The sequence below is a fragment of the Crocodylus siamensis genome, chromosome 5 (genome assembly GCF_052110815.1).
Source record: "Crocodylus siamensis isolate JL-2025a chromosome 5, ASM5211081v1, whole genome shotgun sequence".
In the NCBI taxonomy this organism is placed as follows: domain Eukaryota; kingdom Metazoa; phylum Chordata; order Crocodylia; family Crocodylidae; genus Crocodylus; species Crocodylus siamensis.
In genome coordinates this window covers 148,012,006-148,039,660 of record NC_143399.1, presented here as the reverse complement: position 1 = coordinate 148,039,660, position 27,655 = coordinate 148,012,006, and the positions used below count along the sequence as shown (strand labels likewise).

General features: G+C 42.5%; 1 protein-coding gene across 3 annotated transcripts in view; it reads right to left on the bottom strand.

Annotated features, from left to right (window-relative positions):
• RFTN1 (raftlin, lipid raft linker 1) overlaps positions 1 to 27,655 on the bottom strand; it is a 152,809-nt gene that overhangs the window by 82,284 nt on the left and 42,870 nt on the right. For all 3 annotated transcript variants that reach the window (XM_090046597.1, XM_090046595.1, XM_090046596.1), the window contains exons 3-4: positions 20,345 to 20,531; positions 4,969 to 5,077 (exon numbers count right to left, since the gene is read on the bottom strand). In XM_090046597.1, the coding sequence (XP_089902723.1) occupies positions 4,969 to 5,077; positions 20,345 to 20,531 (296 nt within the window). The remainder of the gene's footprint in view (positions 1 to 4,968; positions 5,078 to 20,344; positions 20,532 to 27,655) is intronic.

Sequence of the window (27,655 nt, the reverse complement as noted above, 5' to 3'; positions counted from 1 at the left end):
TAAGTGTATTGTAAAACTACAATTTTTATTGTTTTGTTATTTTCAAAAAAATTCTGCTTTCCTTATCCTGAAAAGCAATGAACATTTTTGTTGTTCAAAACATTGTATTCTTGTTACTCATAAATTAATGTGACAATTAATCCATACTCGCAAAGAAATATTTCCACACCCCCTTCTGTACTAGTTTTATATGAAAGCATTGAGATGTTCACACAGTTCATAAACAAATACAGATGGCGAGACAAAACCATGCACTTGACACTAACATCTTCGAAGAAAATCAAATTCCACAACATCAAAAAACCTCCATGAATGAATGACATGCACAATCTACAGAGAAATACTAAAACATACATTTTAATACATCAAAATGCTACTAAAAAAGGCATCTTTATAGCCCAATAGTCAAATGCATTCTAGCAACAGAAAAACTCTGTAACTGAAGAGTTAGAAGAACATAGAAGAAAAACAATTCTGGAAGTCTTAAAACAATGTTTTACAGAGCCAACAGGTGAAGGTTGGGTTTCTTTTGCTAGAATAATATGAATTAAGAAATACTAGTATTTGTGGCACGTATGGCTTCTGTGTACCCCATATCAAAGAACTGACTAAGCAAATTCAACACGGAAAGTGATTTACCTGTTTGTTATTCTAGTTTTGCACAAGTGTGACTAAATTAAAGAAGTTACATTCAGTGACTGCATCCAGATGAGTGCAGCCATATGGTATGTGGCACCACATTCAGCTGTTTTCTGCACTGCAAGGTAGTAACACTGTGGTGGGTTTTTACCCCAGGAGATCCCAGGGTCAAAAAAATCTGCAAAAAAAAAGCGGGGGGGAAGAAGGGGGAGTGGTGCACATGGGCCACGTGTGCCACACAAAACCAGAGCCAGAGTCACACTCCGGCTTCCAACCAAGCTCTGAGCAGCAAAATCACCGCTGCTGCAACCCCAGGAGGCCCCCAAGGTCCCAGGTACGGCTGCTGGGGCCAGCCCAGTGTTGGCTTCAGCCTCCCTACCCCACCCAGGGTAACCTTCCACGTGCCAGAGGGCGTGTGACACAGGCATTCCCTGGGGACAAGTATCAGTAACATAAGGTTTGCCGCTGTTTCTTGTCCCCAGGGAAACTAACGTCCACACTCATGGATTCAGTCAGTAAATGCAATTGACTCAAGTCTAAACTTTCAGATTGGGACCAACTTTCCCAAAGTAAAAAACACCTGAATTTTACTTAATGCCTACATCCAGAAACAAAAGGTACTGCATGGTACATGGGCAGCAACTGTTAGACTTACTCTCTCGAAGTACCATCGATACTCCTAGAAATTACTCCTGTTCAATTTAGACTCCAGATAAATGTGTTGTAAACATTTAGCTTCCTAAACTACCCCCTATGATTAAAATGTAAATACTTCAGCTCTGACTATAGTTCAGTAAAGGCATGATCATAGCAGGGAAGCAAAAATCGAGCTAGCTTTAACCTGGCTTTTGCATGTAAAAATAGGGAGTGAAGACATGGTGGCAAAGACTTCAGTAAACCCTGAGAAAATGCTCAGGACCTCTGACAAATCTGTATAATCCAGGCTGCCTTGTTTTCTCTACCAGTGTTACTCATGCTAGCCAAATTAAAACTGGAGCAGGCATACTTACCCATACTACAATTTCACCTGTGTAAATATACTCTCAAGTATTTATAATACAGTTATGGGGAGTATTAAACTATATGTTAGCCTCATAATCCTCTGGAGTTCAAAGCTAACAATAGTAGACATATTTTTGTTGCTGATTTTCAATAGTTGATATGAGGACACAGCAACAAATGATGTAACACCTGAATCACAAAGGACCTGACTCACCTAGGACATAGTGGCCACATCCAGATGTGCAGAGGCATGTGCCTGAAGTGGCACAAAGAGCAGTGGCACAAATCTGTGCCACTACTTTGTGCTGCAGCTCACACTCCTGACCATGAACTCTGTTGTGGGACAGTATTCCACTTTGGGCAAACTGCCTTTGCCTACCTCCTCGCAGTATGCTGGAACAACTAGGGGACAAATGGAGGAGTGGAGACACTCTGACCAGCAACCAGAGTATCTCCCTGGAGGACCAAGCCACTGTTTGTTCCAGTGTATGCTATTAAAGTGTGCACTACACTGCTTTTTCTTCCCAGGGATTTTTTTTTTGCTACCAGGAAATCCTGGTAGCAAATTTTGCCCCCACACTACAAATTTGCAGCATGGGGTACATTTTAATGTTTCACACACATGGTCTGTAGCACCACAAAAAGATTTGTGGCACCACAAACTGCACATGATTAAATGTGGGGATACACTTAGTGAGTGCATCTATATGTGTGCTTTACTGCAGAGTTGATTAATTAGCAGGGATCCTGGTTTTCTCTGTTTAAAAATCACAACTCTGATAAAAAAAAAAATTATCTGATTAAAACACCCAAAATCTGTGTTTTCCTGCAATTAAAATGAATATATATGTATATGTGTATATGTGTGTGTGTGTGCGTGTGTGTGTCGGATGAACACAATGTTTTATTGATATATTTACCATTTCAAAGCAATTTGGAAGCCTACCAGTGCCTCAATCGCTATAATAAAATAAATTTTAAATACCTATACATTTTGGCATTTGATTTTGGGTTTTCTATCATGGAAAAATCAGGGTCACCTTTGGTCACCAGGATGTGGGTCCAGCTGTGGCTGTCCCCCAACTGCTCTGTGGCTCTTAGCAGCCTTGATATGCCAGTGCCATGCTATTGCCCTTCACTCCCAAGCCACAGCCCTTACTCCCCACCCACAGACCCTTCAGCCCTGCTGGTACATCTCACTCCCAAGCCACAGCCCCATGGCCCTGCCAGAGCCCCTCACTCCCCAACCCAGAGCCCATCCACCCCTGCTGGTACCCCTCATTCATGATTTATGGCTCCCCTTCAGCCCTGCCAGAGGGGGCCCCCAGCAGCCAGGGCTATGGGGCAAGGAGGCGGCAGTTGCTGTGACCCAAGTGGAGCCCAGAGCCCAGTTCCCTCTCCCCACAGGCGGCACAGCTTGATCATAGCATGTGGGGGTGGGGCAGATGCAGGCTGCCTGCTGTGAGTTTGGGGCTCCCCTCCCTGCTGCCCTTCCCCCAGGGTCTCCACAGCCCAGCAGGCAGGACCCAGCCTGGGAGGGCAGAGTGGGGCAGGGTTGCTTGGTGTTGCCACTGCAAGGCCCACACCACCATGGTGACATGCTTCCTGCCCATCTGATAGCTGTGGAGAGCACAACCGTAAGTCACTACCCCTGCATTTGCCAGGTGGGCAGGGAGTGCCTTTCCATGGCGATGGGGGGCTCACAGTGGCAGCACTGGGCCTTCCCACCCTGCTCTGCCCTGCTGCACCAAGTCTCACCTGTTGGACTGTGGAGACCCACAGGAGGAGGGAGCAGCAGGGAGGGGACCCCTGAGCCCACAGTGGGAAACCTGCATCCACCCCAGCACAACTCTGGGGGGCACGTGCCCTCTATGCCCCCCACAAGCGTGTGCAGTGATAGGGGGTCAGTCCCACACTGCTCCCCAGATGAGCCGCCCACAGCGCTGTCCCACTCCCCACCCCAGGCCCCACACACTGCCCTGGTTGGGCATTGCCCCCACCACCAGCCCTGCCCAACTCCCTTCCTCCCTCATTATGGGGACCTTGATCCCTGGCCCCCCCCTCCTCCTTAACTTACCTGCAGACAGCTTCAGCTGCTCTCATGCTGCCTGGTGCCACATGCATGTCACATACCTGCAGTAGCCCATGCCAGAAGCTGGAGGATGCTAAAGCATGGCTCCCTGCTTGGCTGGAGCAGCCAGCCTGGGCAAAGGTTAGCCTACCCACTGTGCGACATGGGGTTTGGAGGGGAGGTACAAACCATGCTGGGATGCTGGGAGACTGAGTTAACTTGAATCTGGAGGGGATCTGAGACAGAAGTTCAATAAATTGATTTAACTTAACTCAGTTAAATCTGATACTACATCCCATCCACATTTATCTTAAACCAGTTTCAGCCATTTTCAAAGTAATTTATGTGCACTGAACTTCTGTTCTGTTACAGATATGAACTGGTTTCCAATCACTTATACTGGTTTGTGTGTAACTTCTGCCTTTAGCCCACACACTAGGTCTGACCCCCAGTGCCCCTTGCCAACCTGGGGATTTTCCAACCCAACTAATTGCTGTGGTCCCTGATGCATGTGTAATCACTGAACCTGAGAGCAGTTCACTCTGGTGCGAACTGCTCCAAATTTTATTGTGTAGCCTTAATAGAGCATGTAGATGCACCCAGGGTTTACTAAATAGGATTTAGTCTAATCAGTTCCCAATTTGATTAAAAAACATGCTATCATAAATGGCATGAAAAGGTAACAAATCAGAATTAAAAGAAAAGTCATCTTTAAAGTCCCCCCAGTTTAAGACAAAGTTTCTGGAAGTACAAGGTTTACATGAAGCTGAAATATAGCTTAAAATTATTTTCTATAAGGCCACAACTGGGAAATAATATTGCAGATAATGAGGCTCATTATCTAAGTGTTTTTCCAGTATTACCAAGTGTTAAGGTCAAATAATTCAGAACATTTGGCAGCAACATGGAAACACTGTTTTAGCAGAAATGGTTCGCAACATTATAGGGATATACTGTACAGATGAAAAATGCGATAATAGATATCTGCTTGAGATCACTCATCCTGTAGTACTGCAAGTCATTTACAAATAGCAGAATGGTCAATAACTTGTTTCACTAGTCATTGTAATTGACCAAGGAGGTCCTATGCAGACACTGGCATTGCAAAAGAAGCAATTCTACTGAAGTGTCATTTGTGCATGAAATAAATGGAATGTGGGAGAAGAAACGAAAAGCGTAACTTGCAGCATCTCCTTGCCCTGAAATTCAAATGCAAATAAAGGCATGCTGTGTTTTAAGCTGTTTTTTCTACTTACTTTCTTAATGAAATCTGGTATCTTATTTTTGTCAGAGAGTTGGTCCGAGAAGGAGCAGCACTCTATATCCAACATATATCCTTCACTGCAAACATCATTTTTCAGAGATCTGAAGAAACAAAAACACACCCACATTCAGTTTTGAGTTCTTGAAATCAAATAATAAAAAATCCTTATGCACTTGTTCCTTCAATTACTGGTTCCATGGAGAATTAACGTTCAGTCAAAACCTGGGTTCTAGCACTTCCATTAGTCAACACAGCTCCATAGCTAAAGCAAGCCCATAGCTTCATACCTATGAATTTCAGAAAGCAGCAAGCCAGGCCCTCAAATGACTGCTATCAGAAGTGTAAGTGGCAGCCTCAGCCCTTCATCCTCTAAGATATCACGTGCCCAGCCAAAGATTCATGGAATAATGCTGAGTAGCTACAGACAAGCATATGCTTCTTGGGCTGGAGCGGGCAATTATTTTGGCTGGAGGGCTACTGAAGAGTTTTAGTGAGGCGTCAAGGGCCACAAGGGTAGCCCCACGCCTTGACAGGTGCCCACTCTCTGGTTGCCAGAGTGTTTGTGGGCCATGATGTATTTGTGAGTTGCAAATTAAAGGAACCCCTTTCATCTGGCTCCAAGAACCACATTTTTAAAAAGCAGAGTCTGGTCAGAGTATAAAGTACATGCAGTTTATAATTTAGTCTTAAAAAAAAAGCAATGAAGAAACTTAGTTATGCTGATGATTCAGTCTGCTTGAGAAACAATGATCTACAGAAGCTAATTCAGATCAGGTGGCATCAAACATGTATACTACCAAACAGAAATCCAAACTTTGGATTCATGGTGTTACAGAAGCATGGCATTGGACAAAATGTTTCATGGGAAAATCTTAAGTTTATATTGGAAGATGTTCATAAACCCTCTTTTGATCTCAACAGAAATGCTATGCAGTTAGTCATTCTGCACAGGGAATGTGCAGAACTTCTTCCAGATCCAAAAAAGTGAAACCGATATCCTCTGATCTACACTGGATATCCAGGTTAAAAAGAAGTAATTCTGTGAATATATTCTGGGAATTATTTAAGGAAAGCACACAGATGAGGTAAGTTCTCGTAAATTCTAAACTACACAACTGAACACTGGGAATATTTTTCTTGGGCATACCACAGAAGTAGCTACTCTGACATCTCATGAGAAGCTTCACAACCTATAAAACATAACCACAACTACCCAATTTATGCCTGCCAACAGTAACTTTGTTTAAGTAGGTGAGGGCTAGAGAAGCACGAGACTCCTGGTACAGAACCAACAGTCTGCAGCATGCTTCATCACGCGCTTGCCAGAGTACACATGAGAACACCACCAACTTCTCTGCACTCTAGAAATACATGTTAAACAAAGCACACATACAAACTGAAGGTGGTTCCTAGAGGATTCCTCAGAATGCTAATGAGTTATTCATAACCATGAAATACAAAATTATTGCCATGTGAGACAGCTCCAACTAGCAGTGTTTCCTGTGGGAAGTTAGACAAATTTTCTAATGATATAATGTGACACTGTTTTTGTCGCTATTCCTCCCCCTCTCCCCAAAGGCTATACATACATCCACCTTCCTTCTAACAGCTTGTTTGTGTACAGTGGTAATTTTCAACTAGGGTGCCAGAGCACCCCGGGGTGACGTGAGGTCATTTTAAGGGTGCCATGGGGTGCCACAAGGTTAGCATTGATTCACAAGATAAACAAAGAGATTTCAAATAGGAATCCATAGTGTCAAAACATTCTGGTCTGTTCTAGTCTTTCGGAGTTCTTTACAACAAAAGAATTGCACTTTTTTCCACTTCAAAAAAAGTGGAAAAGTTAAGAGCTAGCACTTTCTGATAGGTGCTTTGAGTCCCACAAGGGGTGATTTAAGTCTAAAAAGGTTGAGAATCACTGGGATAAAGCATGGTTGTATCATCTGGGGGATTATGCTGTTGCACAGTAACATGCAACATTTCTTCTATCACTTAGACCTTTCAGGTATCTTCTATAACTGTGTTACTATTCTTCTCTTGGCGGTGTTCAACCCCAACAATATGTATTTTATGGTATTCAAAGCCAAAAACCTTTACATTTACTTTTTTTATTAAAGGAAGCTGTTTATATACTGCTCTAGGAAAGGGATCTATAGGAACCATTCTCCAGGTCATTGGATTTATGTATTATGGATTAAAAACAAACAGATTAATTTAAGCTATAAAAATCAAATTACTGACAATCAAAGTTCTGAAAACATCCAAGGATGGAGCTTCTACCACCTTTCTGGCTAACCTATCCCAGTGTTTTACTACCCTTTTAGTGAGAACATTCTTTCAAATACCTAACCTTCCCTTGCTGCAACTTGAGACCATTGCTCCTTGTTCAGTCATCTGCCACCACTGAGAGCAATCCAGCTCCATCCTCTTTCCAACTTCAGGAAGTTTGTTACATAATACTTGAAAACGAAGATTAATAGAAGTTGGTATACAAGTTATTCATTACTTTTATTCAATTACTTTGTCTTGCCTTCCCTTTCATGTACTTAGAGATACTTATAAAGTAAATGAAGGGGTGATGTGGATACTATCATCACTGCTGGGGAATAGAACATTGCTGTAAATGTGACATCAGAAAAGGACAACCAACAGACAACCACGAAGCACCAGTCACTTTCAGTGTTGTCTTGTCTTTCCCTATTGGCCATTTGCCTCCCTCTCTGCCTTGTATATTACTACAGTATATGGTTATGTTATAAATGTTCTGAGAAAAGGACTGCTCTTTACTGTATGTGTGTGCAACATGTAGACATTTGGATTCTGTCAGAAATGCATGTGGAAGGGCTGCAACAAATCTGGCTCTCATAATGCTAAGAGGGATGGTGCTCCCAGTCAGCAAGCAGGAGTTTTTCAAGAGGAGTCTGACTAAGGAAAGGCTTTCCAAGTACAAAAAATACCTGATGACTACTGACTTACAAGAATGGGATCCTATACCCTAATTAGGGCACCAACTGTCAGCATAACATAAAGAAATAAACAAAAAAATAGCAATAACAACATTTTAACTCGTGACTGGAAGTCAGTGGTCAAAGTCACTTCAGTATTGCTGTTTTAGTTGGCTGCCATTTCTCATTCAGCTGTTTGCAGTTAAGTACCACTTCATGGTAGATAAACCATTACCAGCTGTGGGGTACCAGTACTTACACATTAATTATCAAAGCTGACAATTCTGTGTCCTGTAACAAACTGAAATTCCAATCTCTCTCAGATACAAGGAGGAAATAAGAGAGTCAGCATTTGGTTTTAATTTTCCTGCAGCTCCCTATTATTTCTGGATTCTATAAGCTTGAAGTTTCTTTTAAAAACTAAGGATTTACTTGAAAATGAGTGAATGCCTGGTTAAAATGATAAGAAGTAATATAAATGAAGGGTGGAAAGTACATTATCTGAACTGGCGCACACACAGTTGTACATGCGCATGTATACACACTTTTATCAAATCTAAAACTATATATTTTATTAGAACAGCCTTAGCTCTGACCCATGAATAACCACTTTTGTTACCTGGAGCATTCTGTTACAGGATACTGTTTTACTTGCATGCCTATCCATTGACACTAGAATCTATGCAAAAAAGTTCAAGCAGAAGGCTAAATAGAGCTTCATTGAAAAAAGGGTGCAACAATTTACTAGGACAATTACACGTAACATGTAATAGGTTTCTTTTTGGAAAATATGAGAATATGAGAATATACTTTATATGCTAAAAGTGCACATTAGTAATTTGAACATTTATGTCTTCAGATAAGTAAAAATAGCTTTCATTTTGGATCAGAATTAAGGAGGTTTTTAGAAATTGTGAAGTTCCTTAACACTGATAAAGGTAGTTGTTCCAAAGCTTCAGATGCACATGCTATCATCTCAAACTAAAGGAAGAGGGTGACCCCATTTTGTGGAACTGGTGCAGACACTTCATTCAAAGCCCAATGTTGGGATCACTGTTAGCATCCAGCTATAGAAAGGAACATTAGCTCTTATTAAGCTGCAATCAGTTCACACAGAACCACACACACAGCCCACTGTATGATCCTGCCCACAGCTTAACCAATGGCAAAAAAACTGCTCTAGACCAAACCTAGCTCTCCAGCAACTTCAGAGATATTGAGGACTTGTTTTTATTTTTCCTCCATTTATATTTCTCCACTCCCTTCACCAGCCTTTCCATCTCTTCCTCACACATAACATCTACAGGTCTGCTGCATACCCTTTGGACTTGGACGTCCCAGGTGGAGAAAATAACCAAAACAAAATGAAGAAAGCCCCTGCTTTGAAACTATGAAAGGGTATCAAGAAACTTTTTTGAGCTAGAAGATGACAGTGGAATGGTTGATAAACAATTTCAAGTCCAAGTACATTTTAAGTCTCTTTCACTAAAAAAAAAAAAAAAAAAAAGTTGAACAGACTGCCCTTATACTCTTTAGAAACATTTTCCTTTGCCCTTAAATTAAAGCTGGCAAGTTTTAATTTTAACCCAGTTCTTAACCCAAAAAATTGTAAGGGATAAAGCAGACTTAAGAATGGAAACTGATTGGAGAGGCTGACAATTCATCATCCTAGTATAATTATCTCCATTCAAAATGTCTTATGACCATGCAATAAGACAGCTTTCTCTCCCTTCCCCACCTCCCCTCTCACCCTTCCAGAAGGCCCCAAAGAAACAGTGAAATTATCCAGCCTGCAGATTGCTATAAAAACGAGAGAGGTAAAGAGGAAAAGGATGTGATCTAGGACTAGGACTGGAAACCAGGAGGTGCTTAATTTCAGTGCTATCTCTGACACCGATTCACTTCATGACTTTGCAAAATATCACAGAGGCATAAGTGGCCAGTTCTGCACCCTGGGTGGTAGAAGTACACCGTGCTGGAGCAGCAGCTTGAGATGCACAGTGGTAGGAAAGGGGAGGTGGGAGAAGGGAGAATGTCATCTTTTTTTTGCCTTCTATGTGTGTTGAGCAGCCATTTAAACACCAATTTTTGCTGGCAAGAAAAAGCAGGTTATGTCCAGCCCACAGCAGCAAACCTACGGCTGCTACTCCTACACTGTACACTACTGCTACTACTCTTGCCCGCCTTTCAGCCAAAGACAGAGCTGTTGCAGGGCAGGGTATGGGAAGGTGAGGAGCTTCCCAGCTCCATTCCACAGCCCCCCTTCCCATTAGTAAGGACCTACTTAAATCGTGGGGTTTTGTGATTTTTGTGATTTTGCATCATGGACTCACCTGAAAAAAATAAAAGCTTACCAAAATACAAAGAAAGCACAGCAATCCCTGCAGCCACGGGGCACGTAGTATGAGAGAGAGCTAAGAGGCTGGGCTAGTGACGTAGACTCAGTAAAGGCACCAGGCCGGAAAGCAAAAGGGTTTCAGTACCATCTTTTAAAAACCCAGAAGCAATGCTGCTGTCTGAAGATGAGTGATTGGCCTCTTGGCCAATCAGTGGTGAGAGGAAAGGCCACCAGGACATGCTGGCCAATCAGCAGTTGGGGGGCGGGGGGAGGCTTGCCACAAAAAGACTGCAAAATTGGCTCTGCATGCCACCCTCAACCCATGAAAATCCCTTCATCTCACTGCAATTTAAGTAGGTCCCTACTCATTAGACAGTGCCTGGGATTTTTGCTCTGCTCACCCACCCCTTGTTATACTACTAGCACATAATAATTGTCAAATGCTTCAGCTTACCCAGCTGTACAACAGGGATTATATTTACCCCCTACCTCACAAGATGGCTTTAAGCAGCATCCAGCAACCTTCTTCAAGTCACGGGCCAGAAAAACCCAGCTCTGGTCCAATGTGAGCCAGGTGGGTTTAGCAGCACAAAAGGAGTGTGGGAGGAATGAGAAGCTGTGCCTGCACTGCTGTTGCTTCTCCCAGCTCTCCGCCCACAGTGTGAGCATAGCTCCCTGCTGGAGGGTAACTATAATGTGGCCAGGCTAGTTGGGGATGGGGAGGAGCAGAAATAGCATGGAAATGACAGTGGCATGAGCACAGCTCCTCGCTACTCAACCCCAGCATACACACAGGCAAAGCTCTTCAGATGCAGCCCACGGGCCATATATTGCTGACCCCTGGCTTTTAGGATCAGTTTGATAACTGGAATGAGTTTAGGATTTTTAAGTGCTAGACAGTCCAAGGCGCACATCCACATTCCAGACACAGAATTGGTCCATGACCACGGGGATTTTCAGGTTATTTATTCCTCAAAACAATGCTCTATGATCTTCTTATGGTTCTTGCTTCCATGGTTGTGAAAATAACCTTGACAATGCAGACTGATATTTTTCTTAAAATTATAGGTAAATGACACTGGGGGGTGCAAAGGCCTGAATTAATATCAAATTTGAAACATGGGTATTATCATTATTATATATTTCACTGCTTGGCATTTCTCAGAAGCGTCTGTATTTTTCTTTGCCTCTCTGGATGTTAAAAGCCTCAAGAGCTTACATTATATGGTGATTCTTATAAACATGCATCCCCAGTGGACGCTGAAAACTGAGAGCGTAGACACAGCACAAAATAAACCCAGCTAGTATGCTACTGTAGCTTATTTGCATAGGGGACAATAAAGCTCTCCATTCTTTATTTGGATACAAAATTTCCCATATGTAGCTGGCTCAAGAAACTTTGCCACAGACATTAGATCCAACTTCCCCAGAGCACACAGAGCTTTCTTTGCCTGCAAAAAACTCTATCACTAGTAACTAAAAATTCCATGTGATTTCAGTAAATTTAAAGTTATGTAATGGGTATACAATGTGACTTTTAAAAATGTTCATTTAATGCTATTCTGCTTTGAGTTTTAATATCAGACTCTTTTGGAGGTAAACAAAATAGGTTTGTTTCCCCCAAATGAAGAATATTTGAGGTTTGATTTGCAGAGCAATACTAAGAGCAAAAGCAAAAAAGTATTGTATCAAGTGTATCATTGTACAAGTGATACTTGATTGTGCATCATTTACAGGAAAGAAGAACATCTGCAAAGTTGTTCAAGATAACTGAGCTGTTCTGCTTTGAAAACTGAATCCCAAACTATTCTTCTACTAAATCTAAATATGTAGGGCAGTTATTTCTTTGACTTTAATTTTTTATGATTACAGCTGAAACCTGTAGAAGGATAAATATGAAATACCTATATGATTATGGAGAAAAGGCCTCTCTAAAGTCCAATTTCTTCCTACCTATCTCATTCTATTACTGTAAAAAGAGTATGTGCAAACACACAGGTACTATTTTAAGTAACTCATTCATGAGTCTGGACCTTATATCTCATTTAACAGAAGAAAATGTGGCTTTCTTTCTGGCACATAATAATCAGATTGGGAAGTGAAAACATAATAATTAACATAGATTTTTGAAACTTCAACACACTCGACAGGCATGTCACACCAAAGGAAGCTTGCAGCAGAAAACAGAAGGAATAAATTAAAGCATCCTTATGCTATGAAACTGGTGCAGACACTTCATTTAAAGACCAGTACTAGAACTGCTCTGTTGGGGGTGTGCTTGCTGCCACAGCAGAAGACTCACCCCTAATTATATACCATGCACCTAACAAAAAAAAAAACTTAAAATAAATATTAGACAGGAAGAAAATAAAAATGCCAATGAGGAAAGGTTGATTCTTATTCCAAGGTCACTAATGATCTCTACCTAAAGCTTTCATTCAATCTGCTCCCTTTAGGGCAGGGATGTCAAACTCAATCCAAGCCCCTGGCCACATCTAGACCACAGGGCTCCTCCCAGGCCAACATAGATGGATCCAGTATTTTGGAAAGGGGGCGCAGGAGCAGGGACTGGTGCTGCAGGGATGGCTGCACTCTGCCATCCCCAGTCTCCTTTCTCACTGGGGGAGATGGGCCATAATACAGGAGCAGCAACTCAGGTGAGAAAGCTCCACTCTGCACTTTTGGGACCTCCTCCCTTCCCCTATGTACTCAGTGGCACCTCCCCTCCCCTTCCATTCCCCGCTTCAACCTCTCTGTGTACACATCTTTGTACAGGAAAGGGAGACCTACCCACTACCACCACTGTCCCAGTCATTCTTGCCCTGCTTCTGCCAGATCTGCAGTGGGCAGGCTCCCCATCCCTGCACCGGCTTCTGAGAAGGCAGGGAACACCTGCAGGGACTGTGCAGAGAAGGGAAACGAATCCATCACTGCCACTGTTCCCACCTGAGCCCAGTTCCCCACATAGCTGCTACCTGCAGCCCCAGCTGGAGCTAAGCAGGAGTGGCTGTGGGGCTCCCCAGGTCAGCCAGGGACAATGACAGCACCAGAGAGGTCTCCTCTACCCAAAGGTATAATTTGGGCAGGGCATGAATGCAAGGAGAAGGGAAGTGCCACTGAGCACAGAGGGGAAGGCAAAGGGTACCAGGGAAGGTGGTGGTGGGGAAACCGTTACCTGTTTCAGGGACTTAAAAGTGCCCAGCTCCTGCTCCTGCAATGTGGTTCCACATTAAGGGCTGTGGGGAAGCTACACTGCAGAACAAGGAGGATGGGAGTATAATGGCATCACTACACCCACTCTGGATCCACCCCTGTGGGCCAGACCCACGGGTCCAACAGCAGCTGCAATGGATCCAATTGAGGCAGCAAGGTCTGGGGACAGTGATGGCAGCAGCAGGGGTCTGGCAGCAGTGAGACAAGTGTCACACAGCCTTTGCCCTCTCTCCCCCTCCCACTGACAGCCATGTCCAGCAGTACCCAGGGGCCCCATGTTAAGTAGCTGGCCACACCCCCACGGCCATGCCCCAAACATCCTGCTGTTAGCTCAGCAAGCCAGATGGAAAGGCACTGAGGGCCAGAGCAGGCCTGCAGGCCATATGACTACAGCTCCTGTTTTATGGGATCTATTCTGATCTATTATTCTGTGTAGATATAGAACCTTCCACCTGATGGAAACAAACTGCTTCCCTAGACCAACCTATTAGGAGAAAAGCACTAATATGAGTTCTCACCCTTTAACAGGCTCTAGACTGCTACCACATGAGCATCACGAAGGGTGGGGGTCAAACGTTCAACTTAACACTAAGTGTGGCTAAAATGCAGGCATATTAAGTGCATGGCTGGCATTGCAAAATGATTCCCTTTCAGGGGAAGGTTATCTCCAGCACATGTGTGCTCAGCCTCCAGCCCACAAGCCAAATCTAGACCATGCAGCCTTGGAATCTGACCTGCAGGGCTTCCCACAGGTGAGGAAATCTGGAGCAGTGGGAGTACTGCCACCTTTCCCCACTGCCAAAAACCCAAGTCCCACAGGGCAGGTCAGAGCCATGCCACAACTCTCCTCCTGCATGGCCAGATCAGGGCCAGGTCTATGCCCCCTTCCCTCCACATGGCTGGAGTGGGGCTAGGCTGTGCCCCTTTCTCACCATGGGGCTGGGCCATGTTGCCTCCCCTTTGGGCATTAGGTTTGAGACCAACTCACACTCCCTTCTCTCCCCATGGGGATGGGCCATACCCTTTCCTTCTTGGCCAGGCTGGAGCCAGGGCATACCCACTTCCTCCCATGGCATCAAGCCAGCTCCCTCCCCCCACCCACCCACCATGGGGCTGGACTAGACCCAGGCCAAACACCCTCTCTTGCAGGGCCAGGCCAAGCCCCCTTTCCCTGTGCAGCTGAAATGGGGCCAGGCTGCCCCACCTCCCCACTCTGTGTGGCTGGATAGGGCTCTGCTGTGCCCACCCCAGGTGCCAGATTAGGTTCACCAGCGAGATCCAACCTGGGATCAGGCACTGCCATCTAGCCTACCAGTCAAAAAAGGTTGAGCACCACAGTCCTAATATATACTAACTTTAATACATCACACCATTTGCAACTGTGGTAAATGAATGTGTGACAATGCCCAAAGAGTGCCTGTGTGAAGAGCAAACCAGCATAAATCAATTCTTCTCAAGTGTGAATCATTGTGAACCAGCAGTCTCTAAACTAAACCTTATGATTGAGTCACCTCACCCGCAGCAAGAGTCCCACAGAAGGTCTTAGATTCTCATCTTTTTCTTTCCATCCATCTGCTGAGGACAAAATCCTCATAATTCAGCACTCTCAGTATTAGTCATTAAAACAAGGCATAAGAACAAAAACCCACTACCTAGAAAGAGGTACTTCAGTTAAACTACTTCAGTTAAAATGGTTACTGTTTTTTTCAGGCAATTTGTGGTTTGTACAGTGCTTTTAGAAACTTAAAATGTAGTTTACCACACTACTGATTTTGGACTTTTCTATTTGAATCCCAAACCAGCGCCATTCAGCTCATTAAACAAAGGCACCCAGTTATACTGCTGTGACAGACAGGTATGCAAGCAGTTACATAAAAATTAGTGAAGTAGGAATTTCTCCACCAGCTTTAACAGGAGCTCAGTAGATGTCATCCCACCCCACCCAGACATAATAACCTATCATTATCTGTGTTGTTTCTAAAGAATTAATATTACAAATCTTTGTATACTTCTTATCCTTATTAATGATGTTGTCTCCATTGTGCTCTAAATTCTTCTTGGTGTTAACTCAAACATTTTTAAAAAATCTTACTGTTCCTACTCTTCTTTGTAACAAAGAAAACATAATACAGGCCAAGACCTGTCTTTAGATATACAGGTTTTCCTTGATTTATGCGGGTTCTTTATATGTGAATTCGGTCTTTTGTGACGAGCATATTTAGACCCACGATTCGTTATATGCGAGGTAAATTCGCTCTTATGCAATCAGCATAGACGCACCCCCCAGCCTAAGCAGGTAAGTCTGTGGGGGGAGGGGAAAGAGCCTTGGCTCCACTCACCCAGCCCTGGCTACAGCAGCCCCAGCAGCGGCTAGTATCAGCAGCCTGCAGCCACTGGGCTGCACTGTGCTCCGCCTTTCCCCCCACGCCTAGGCTTACCCCAGCTCCTGGGCTGCACCATGTCATGGTGCAGGCAGTTGGTGTTGGCTGCTCTTGGGGCCGCTGCAGCCAGGGCTGGGGTGACTGCAGACAAGCAGAGCCCCAGGTGGCGTAGGACGCAGCACTGACCCCAGCCCCAGCTGCAGTGGTCCCAGGAGCAGCTGACACCAGCTGCCTGCACCAAGGCACGGCACAGCCCAGGAGCAGAGGTGACTGGGGGCAGGCAGAGCATGGTGCAGCCCAGTAGCTGCAGGCAGCTGGTGCTGGCTGCTCCCGGGGCCACTGCAGCCAAGACTGGGTGCCACTGTGTTCCCTCTGCTCTGCTGCCCTGAGGTGCCCCATGAGCGGCACCCCTTCCCCCGGCCCTTCCCTAGTCCCAGCCTCACTCCCTCCCTGCCTCGCTCACCACCATGGGAACCTATCCCTATTTATTACATTGTAAACTGGGTTCACTTTACATTAATTCAATTTATGCAGCATTCTCTGGGAACGCATGTACTGCATAAATCCAGCAAAACCTGTATGTAGCTCCACCATTGCTAAAAATGCTTTCTCCCATGCATCCAAGGCACAAAAATAGCCCTGCTTTTCCTACCACTTGAAACAAGGCTAATATTATCAGAATGAGGTCATGAAAATACCCACAATAATTCATAGAAACATCCTGGTGATATTAAGAAAAGTAATAAGACAATACTACAGGTCCACATTGAGAACTTTAAAATGTAAAGACAAAGGCAAAACAGTAGCAGAAGCAATAATGCAGTGCACTCACTGCATCTTTGTCTGTGGATCACAGAGCATCTTACAAGGCTCAGTAGTATTATTCCCATTTTACAGGCAGGTAACTAATGCACAGGAAGACTAAGTTACAGCTATTTGCCAGCAGTGTTAAGCAGATCTTCTGACACCCAAACCCTGTTCTAGCTACACTGTGTGCCACCTGCTTGTACATATCTAGAACAGACAGGAAATGTTTAAAAAACCAGAATGCTAGAAAGGCAAATGAGGAACAGCTATGTTAAAGTATCTAGCTGAAACAAAACAGAATACTCCTGACTGAAGCATACAGACCAATTTAAACATAAAATTGCCTCTATAGATGCACAAATGCCCACTTAATATTACTGCACAAAAGAGACTCTAATAAAACAAATTTAATTTCTACTATCATCAGGCAGCAAGGGGGATAGTGGGAGAAAATCAAGACATGCTCTTTGAAAGAAATGAAAGATTAAATCTACAGTGTCAAAAAGATTCTATGGGTAAGTGACATCAGTAGAATATGACCTACAGCTTTTCAGCTACACTGTGTAGAATGATGGCAAATCATAAGGTTGGGTCCTTTCTGAAGGCTAAAAACTTTTTATGATGCTTCATAGCTCTTGCAAGCATAATGGTGATAACATTACATAAAAGAGCAGGAGACCACTTCTGAATTTACACCATAGGTGACTTTACTAATAAGTTTGACTCTAGCTGGACTGCATAAACTCTAATGTTTTTTTCTCAAAACAAACATAAGCTCTCATTAATTGTAGGGTGTTTGGCAAACATCATAATTAGGAATTTACATCATCTAACAGTATTACTGTTTCTTATAACAGAGGCTGTAGATGTCAGATATGTGCCAGTTGCCAAGGAAAAATATCAGTTAAGTGTTTTTATTAAAGATTAATTGTATGTCCTTTACTTCACTTCATAAGCTATCTACTGATAAAGGCTAATTGGAAAACTGCCTTTAAAGTCTTTTATCTCTGATGTAAAACATATGGTTTGTACACTTACCAGAAGAAAATGCATTGATGTCTCTCACATAAATGCCCTCTGCCCAGACCTTGGCCATAGTCATCTGAAATCAGTCAAATGCCCAGTCAAATGTTCAACTCTTTCCCCCCTCCCTCCCACTCTCCCCTCACTCCCTTGCTCTCCAACGGCAACCTCACTTTTAGCTAAATTCAGAGCTGTATCTAAATTACTGGAAGGGAGTATAAGATGCTGTTATTTACCTTCTGCTGCTCCATACTGTCTTACTCCCATAAACTCACTAATGACACTGTCTTAGACCCATGTAATAAAAATTCAGAGATGGTAGATAAGGCAATGCAAATAAATGGAGTGCAAATAGAAGAAGAACCTGACTGGCTCAGACTCTCCATTACTTTTAAACCTGTATAATCAATTGGAACTGTGCAAAGTGGGTGCTAAACACTACCACCAATTTGAGGGAGTTAGGCATTCAGGTCTGGTTCAGAGTTCACATGCACTAGACACAGATATACATTTGTACATAAGGTGCACGGTAGCGAAGAAATCGAGCTCACACAGATTTGCAGCAGTTTAAAAGTTCTGCTGGCTTAATTCCATGGTCTTGAAGTATGAAAAGATTCAACCTAGAGCTATCCTGGCAAAAATTCTTGATGTGGAAGCAGCTTTGCTGTAAGGAAGTGTAAGCAGCAGCCCCAAATTGCATACTAAGCCTGACTTAAAGGCTAGAAATAGATGTCACTAAATGAAGTGGATTAGCTGTGCCGGGGTGTTTCCCTGCATAGCTGCTCCATTTCACTGGGCAAAACACATTGCCTGTTGTTCCCCTGTTGTTCTACAGCATCAAAAGGCAACACATTCTCCTGGGCGTGAGAGGTCTGGTCCTGTGTGCCCCAAAAATTCCAGTGTAGGATTGGCTCCCTCAAGCCCTGAGAGTGCCTGCCCAGCTTTCCCTGATATATGTCCCTAAACTGTTTTGCTAGGGATTTCCTGAAGGTGCATCTCTATATGGGAAAAGCCATGCAGGTGCTACCAGAGCGTGAGGGGCCTGATCCTGAGCAGGATTTCCCAGGATGTGCCAGATCAGGGCCCCTGAAGCCCCCAAAGCTGTGGCTCAGGGCAGCAAGAGACTGCAGGTAGCTCTGGGTTTCCCACACTCTCCCACCACAAAACAAACAGATGTATACCTCTGCCCCAAATCTGAGGCATTTGTGGAGCAACAAAGGACATGGATGCCTGTTTGCTTGGTCTTTTTCCCACCATGAGAATATTTATGGCGGCACAAAAGCAATGTCTGTTTCCACCCCAAGACAACTTACATTCTTCTATCAGGGAAGAATGCTGCCTCTTCTCACCACCATCCATATTGCAGCTGGAGAAACTGAGAGATCAGGCTGATGAACAGCCTGCCCAATACCGTACAGGAAATCTGTAGCACACTCTATGCCAATAAGCTCTGACTCTCACAAAATTGAGCACCCTGTTACCCATTGTACTGGTACCTTGCAAAATATCACAAAGTTCCTTATTTATAAAACAGAAGCAGGCCAGCACAGAACGACAGTTCTTTAATAAGAATAAATCTACCTGAGAGAATGCCTATGAGGAACTGGTAATGAAACAGAGCCCTAGACCTCTGGATCAAATTCAGCTCCTTCTGTTGTTATCACACAGCTTGGTAGGCTGTGTGAAATGGAATGGCAGCCTTGACTCCGGTTTCTGTTGTTCAAGTGTCCAAACCCTAGTTAGTCCCTTTGTTTGAAGCCTCAGCTTCAAGCAGCAATGGAGGAATGAAATAACAAGTGCCCTTACCCAGTAGGGTTTAGCAATATGAGGGATGCAAAAAGAGTGCACGAATATTCTTGTGCTGTACTACAGCACTTTGGTCCCCAAAGCTGCCAGCAGTAGCTCTTGAGAATTATATACCATACTTTTAAGTTAACTAAATTCTATTCCCTTACAGCGCATATTTTAATTGCTCTCTCTTTTTGGAGTAACTAAGCAGAACAATCTATTGATTTTTATTTAACTTGGAGATTAAAACATAAAAGAACTGCTGTGTTCTATTTATTTGTCTTTGCACTTTGATTATATAAAAAAGAAGATATCCAGTAAACTGTAAGGCAGAGAACAAAGCAAACTCCTTTAATCTGGTGATTTAAAGAATCTGTACTGTGTTGGAAAATTAAAGCCCATTACTAGTTTATACTTTGTAGATAAGTATAAAAAATGTGCATTATTGTTACAGTTCTCAGATTAGCTTCATTATCCATTATCTGTATTTACATGGAAATATAACTGTTAAAGCAAACATTTTTTGGCAACATTTAATCCAATAAATGATTAGAGTAAAAATTATTAAGAGATGCAAACTGGACCATCCTCACAATTTGTCAGGAACAGAGTTTGTTTGTTTGCTTTTTTTCATGACAACACATTCCAAAATATAAGGCACATTTCAACTTGTTATTCTCCAAGTTGTCTGCCAAACTGCAGATGGATTGTAAACACGAAGAACATGTTAAGCTTATTCAAGCCTACAAAAAATATCCAAGTCTTGCACAGTAAACATTAGCAATGACATTGCTATAATTTCCTGATCTAGGTCAAAGCTCGGCAGGAAATCTCTTTGTCTATTTTTATCCCTTTTCAAGGGAAGTGCTTTACCTTTCTGTTTTCTTGATCAGCACAGCCCTGAAGATTTGTTCCTGGGGAGTCCTTTCTTTTTCATCAGTTGGCTGCACGAAAGGGTGGACAGCAGCCAAGATGAAGCCCTGCTGATACAGCTCTTGCAGCTGAACTGGAAGATCATGCAAGGAAGAAAGCTTGATTGCAGATGATCCTGGTAGCTCAGCTGGAAACAAAAAATAAATTGATCAATAATTCTACACTAAACTATCACATTTTGCATTTTCTGTTCTATGGAGGTAAGCATGCTTCGCATTGACCTTCAGAATTGGAGCGTATTTCCATGTAGTTAACTACAACTTGGTTTGTATTACAAACTTCTAAATAGACTGCTTTGCAAAGGGCATTTACTGTATAAATGGCTAGTCCAATTAAACATACAGGATCAGATTCACATTAATATAACAAGTTTGTCATATTTTGGGAACAGGAGGGCAGAGAGGAAAAGAAGAAGGATGTAGAGAAAGGCAGGGTGTATCAAGCATGTAGCAGGAGGGCAACATTCTAAGGTGCAGGGAGGTACCATCCAATCCCACCCTGATGACTGGAATCAATAGTGAAAATATAACACCACAAACAAGGAGGAAGCCCATGAAAATAAAAGTCAGAAAATTAAAACAATGATAAGAGGAGGCACTCACTCACACACTTTCGATGGCAGAAATCACTGACCTCTACAACATGTCATGGCAAACACCTAACATGATTTAAAAACATGATTTGGCATTTACCATAACATAGGTGATGATTAAAAACAATTTGGAATGCACATTGGACCTCACACTTCAGGGCTGAAATAATTCTTTAATTGGATAAGATGGATAAGACTTAATGGACATTTATACACACGTTCTGGGTGGCAGGGGTTCAATTAGAGTGGCTCCAAGAGCTGCCTAAATAAAGTGCCCTGAGCGTCACATACATCAGCATCCCAATGCTGAAAAATGGTTGCGAGGGTTGCTTTAACTAAAGCTCATCGAATATCGAAGTGCCCCCACTACCATTTTTCAGCACAGGGATGCTGATACACATGGCACTGGTGTTTGTTGGAGCACAGTAATGATCACACTCCAGAAGACTCAATGTAATTATAGTGCATTGGAGCAGCCTCAATGTACATGTATAGCTGCCCAATATATCAGACCATTCCTACTCCCCACCCCACTCTACCTATTCTGGTTTCTTAGATCTTCCTATGAAGCATCTGGTACTAGCTATATGTCACTGGACTAGATGGACCGTAAATCCAACCCAGTTTATCAATTACCATCTTCTCCCAGCAGTCCTGTAGACTTCAGAGAAGAACCCATAAGTCATTCTAAAACAGCCTTCCTTTGGTCCCCTATCATCATGACTCTCCATATCTGTTCAGTTTTATCTAAAAGCACAGCTTCCCTCTCAGTCCTCTGGCTCTTAAATCTACTCTCCTATGGCTATTATTTTTTATTCTTATAGTTAAAAGCCAAATCTTGTGCAATGAGGTACCGAGTACTCAGCTTCAACTGGAACAGATGGGAATTGAGCGCGCTCAACAGTACATAGGTTTTCAGCTCCTTGGACCCTTTGCTTTGAAGGGCTAGAACATAATTTACATGAAAGATACTATGAAAAATAAAAGTTTTATAATACTGCACTTCCTAACAAATAGTGTGGCTGCCCCTTTACAAATAATTAGATTTTCAAAAAAGAATACATATTCAAATCCAATACTACTAGGGAGTAATTCAAATAATAATAGCGTAACTGTGCCTTATATGCCTGTTATAGTTTTACTTAACATATGAGAATATGTTCCAGAAGAAGGTAATGGAGCTTTTGATTGAAAACTATAAGACACAACAGTTTTTTATTACTATTGCTGTTATAGGAAATAAAGTAAGAAATAAGAAATGAACATGTTGACAGACAACAGAATTCTGAGTTCTCCTATAACACACATATCAATTGATAGGTATAAAGAAAATAACCCATAAATAGTGTATACAGAATAAATATCAATAATCAAACAAGCTGTTAATCATATTGACCATACCAGGGATCAAACTGGTGGGAAAAATTCCCCTCAAGCTACAAACTCTGTCCTGCTTACAAAACCTGTCCTGCCTCATCTAGCAGTTATGGACTGCAAGCCCTAGCATACTCTAAGAATAACAAATAAAAGAAAACTTAAGACTGGAACATGCTTCTTAACAGTGATATCCGTGCCTTAAGCATGAACCTGGAATGTTCTGGGCATGCCCTTATTAAAAAAAAATTATTTTGGATACCTAGTGGAAATTCTGTACATTCATGTTAGAGAGTTGCCTATTTCTTTGCAAAAGCCAAATAAATGGAAAAATATCCCAACATGTTATATATATTGATACTACAAGGCAAACACTTGCAGCATCTTTAGGACAGACAAAAATAATACTAACAAAAAGGATGATCAGACCTGATCCAATTCCAATTAAAACGGTAAAGATACCACCAGTTAACTAGCAACAGTTAGATTACAACCATATAGTACTTTCCCTCTAGAGAGCTCAAATCAGTCTTTGGAAAGAAAGACCCATTATCCCCCATTTAAAGATGAGGAGATTGAAGCTGTGCAGAAAACAGAGTTGTCCACGGTCACACAGCAGGTCAGCCGCAAAGGAAACCTTTTCACAATGCCAGTATTTATCATAATTACATGTGATGAGTCCAGGCTTCTGGCCAAAGACCTTGAGCAGCTTTTTCTTTCCTATATAGCCATGTAGTCTTAAATCTGACCATAGCTCTAATATTTTATGTAAAATTCTGCTCCACATTTCCTTATTTCATAATAATATTCACATCCAGTGATTTCCCTGTTTAATTGTCTGGGTTTAGAGAAGCAGAAGAAAAGCTTGCAAATGATACATGTTGCGCTATTCAATTTTGCTAATGTTAAAAGCATAACTACAAGTGTCGGGTGTTTCCAGAACAGATTCCTCAGCAAATTAGTTTGCTGCTTGACTGATAACTGAAGCTGCAAGTATCAGTATTTCCAGAAATACTCATTACAAACAGGATCAACTGTAGCTTATAGATCCCATGGGAGAATAAGAACATTTCCCCCATGAAACAACTGGTATCCATAACAGCTATGTGAATTTCTCAAGGTCTACACGTTTGGGGTTATTCCATAAGTTTTTATATTGATAATAGAGAAGAATAGGGGAAAACCTCTGTCCTGCTCCTGTAGAGAAACAAACTGGTGTGTGTGTGTGTGTGAGGGGTGGGGGGGGGGTGGGGGGCAGAATGACTTAAAAATTCAATAAGGTGAATCTTGCAAAATTGAAAAGGACTGTCACTACAGATTCCAGGGCCAATCTGGGAGACAGTGAAGAGTAAGTGCACTAGTTCTTAGCTGCTGTTCTAGTGGACTCGTGTTTCCAAGATGGCATAACTTCCTGAAACTGTGCTACCACTGAAAGAGTCCATCATGGCCACAAAGGAGCAACTGGGCAGTTTATCCACCAGAATCAACATTGTCTCATATAGCTTTAACTTCCACTTACAATTCCTGATAGACCTCTAAAGAATCAGCAAAGGCAGGTGCCATCAAGAACAACTAGCATCCTGCTCCTGGGTGAGACCAGGATTACAGGGCAGGGATCATGGGGAAGTGACAGTGTGGGGCTGGGGCCAGGGCAAAGCCATGATCCACTGCCTGCAAAGCCCTGTGACAGTATCAGTCTGGGCTACTGTAACTTGTCCCTGGGGAAAAATATAGTTTTTTCAAAACATAAATGTTAATAAATACCACTGGAGGACTCCAATACCTCTGAAATCAAGCAAGCCAAGATATCACATAGAGTCTCTGCCACTGGTGTTATAGTCCATGTTGAGGAAACTAGAGGTATCCTTCAAAGAGAAGAAAACTGTAAATACAATTAAAAATTGTATATACATTGAACAAACAAGATTTAGATAACTTTGGGATGTTTTGGTTTACACCTTTCCAAAAAAACTGTAAGAAAATTCTGTAAAATAATGCTCCAGCTGTCCTATTAACCCATGGTTAAAAGAACAATCATCACACACACACACACACACACACACACACACACACACACAAATAAAATAACTGTATTATACAAATATCATCTTACAATCAGAAAATAAAATGTTTTTTCTTGCCTTTTTTAACTTTTTACATTGATAACTGGCACTTTCCCCTCCCTACCCCTTTTGGCAAAGCTAATGACAACATCACTCTTTTGGGTTACTACTTCTTGCTCAATGACATAACTAAGAGAATCAACACAGCTCTGGCAACAGAGTTGCCTGGTCTGTCTCCACCCCATGGAGGACAGGGCCACATTAAATCACATGAGACAAGCTGAGAGGGATCGACAGAGTCTCTCAGCTATATTAAGCCCGGTGATGTTTGCCAGATATTTAAGGCTCACAAAGAGACAGGAAGCATTGGAAATTGGAAAGGCACTGCTTAGCTGTGGGAGAGAACAGGAAGTTGAAATTTATTTGATGTTGATGTAGAGGTTCACCATGACTTGAAAAAGGCTTGGTCCTGAGGAGGGATTGAGCATAATGGGCACTATGTTTTATTCAGATGGACTGTACTAACTTACATGAATGATTAGTGCCTCCCGAGACTGGGGGGACACCATGGCGGTGAGTAGCAAACAGGGACCGCCTGCAGGTGCCAGTGTTGGCAAGCAGCGAGTGGGGACTGCCCACAGCTGCCAGCAGAGGTGTCACTGGGTGCAGGGGGTAGCAAGTGCTGATTGCCCGCAGAAGCTGACAGCAGCTAATCTCAGGCAGCTAATCACTTGCACCCCCTGTACTCTCCTTCGCGTTGCCTGTGCTAACTTATCTCTTTCTGGCACCAAAGCTTTCCAAGTACCAGCCTGGTATTGCAGAATCTCCAGGCCTGGAACAACTGCCCACTTTTTTTAAGGGCCACACACAAAAAAAGGTTCCCATCAGGGTATATTGTTTTTTGAACATGAACAACTCGTGCTCCCGGTGTGCTTTCAGCAGTGGGGGGAGGGGCTGGTGGGCGGGAGGGGGGGTGGCAAGCACCACCAGAGTTAGCAAGTGTTAAAACTAGTATATGGAAAGTAAGAAACCTCTGGGTTTTTAAGGGGTTGGCTTTCGCTGGGTTTTTAAGGGGTTGGCGCCTGAAGCTGGTGCTGCATGAAGTGAAACACTACATCTATCAGGACAAGGAAGAGATTGAAGAAGAGGCAGTGGAGAAGAAGGAACTGGACTGGACACACTTGTTTCAGTGAACCAACAGAGAAAACTGATGGGAGGAGCACAGAGTTTCAGGAGGTTACAGAGGTAATAGGGTTTTTTTTCTGAGGAAGGGGGTTGGCCTTGATGATCTGTTTAGGTCCCTTCTGACCCTAAGCACTATGAAACTATGAGATTTGATATTCATGGGGTTCTGTATGAAGAAATAGAGTTCTATAAGGGTTTTTTGTGGGAAGTTGATGCATGTTGTTTAGGGGTTTAACATATGTCATTTTATGTTTTTATATGTGGTTGTTTTGTGGTATGAAGCCTTGGTGAAACAAGGATGCTCAATATGTGGAGCTTTGTAAGTGTTAAGTGTTAAGTGTGCTTTCAAGAAAATTTGTAGTAAAACAAAAAAAAGGTTCCCAATTAATGTGTCTGTCCAATATTGGCCAGATGTCTTATGGGCATGCTCAGCATGGGCTGCATTCAAATCAACCTCATAGTTGGTTTCTATGACTGAGCACATGCTGCTTCTAGCAGCAGTTTAATGATAGGGAATATATTTAATTGGGGAGGGGAGGTTGCTGTTATGTGAATATAAGATATGGGGCTTTTTTCCTTCATGTTGATTGGGAGCAGGGAAAACCTTATATTTGAGTAAATTCAGTATTTAATTGTTCCCTACCAAACTAGTAGAAAAGGCAAATAAACTGTATTTAGCTCTATCTGTAGACTACCTATATATCTTCTCTGTTGTGTGGTGCAGGAGGAGGCAGGTTTCAGTGAAACGTCAAAAAAGTGGTGTATATTTAGTACATAAAAGGAAAAAAGGGCAATGTCTGGTCATAGGACAATACAGATATTATAATGTGACAACAGTAGACACTACAGGGAGTAATAATGGAACAGGCAGACTCCTGAACACACAAGAAGCTCACTGTGGAAGAGTGTAAGTTAGCATTAGCTTGCTCTACTGCATCCTGCGAATCCCATTAGAGAGGTCACAACTACACATCTGCTGGCAGGAGGCTAATGGCAGCACAGCAAGAATGCACACAGTGAGGACAGTGCTAAGGGAAGTAGGTATACAACTCGGTACATATTTGAAAGAATGAATAAATTAGGCCTTGACCCTAAGGGAAGATCCAGGAAGTGGGGTCACATCCCCTTTCAGTTGTGCTACCCACAAATACAGAGCTCCCTTGAGCTTACCAGCTCACTGGCAAAGCTTCCTGCCAGCAAGAAACCATGCTGATGAGTTGGTGAGGTCAGAAAGTTCACTGCATGTGCAGCACAGCTTAAGGGGCATGTGACTGGATCTGCCCCTTCTAGGCCTACAGGTTTTAGCATCTTTACCCACAAAATCCAGGGCCTCTATACTAGTCCCTGGCTACACTCACTTTGTTTTCTAACACCCTACCATCAAACAGATAAAATAGGAAAATGAGATGCCTGAAGCTTTTCCATGTAATCATCTATTATCTCCATGTAACATGCCAAGGGGGAGCACATAATCTTAGTTACTATGAGGACAAGTAATTTCATTTAGCATTTACTCCTTTCCACCTACTTTTCTTCACTTCTAAATATAGATGATTTAAAAGAATGGGATTAAGTTTTATTTGGAAGTAAATACTCAACCAGCTTCTACAATATCAGCAGTGCTTGAAGGCCCATATATCTGTATACACAAAAATCTGTATTTGCAGCTGAGGTGATTTTAAAAAGTTTGAAAAAAAGAAAGTCAGAAATTGTTTCCCCCATACTAAAACATTTCAAAAGAATGCATCCATTTAAATTAACTTTGTTTTAATAATATTGAAATATTGTTTTGACTATCAATTTGTTTTGCCATTGTATATGTGTGCTTTATATATTTATTACATGTGTATTTATATATATATCAAAATGATACCTAATTCAAAACTATAGAAACAAACTTGTTCAGAAAAAAACCTTGGATTAGCAACATTTAAAAATGTTAGCTTTCTGATCCATTTTGCAGGTAAAACTTATTTTTTTTAATTCCCACTGAACAGAAATATGGGGTTTTGGCCAGCTCTGCTTTGCAGACAATTG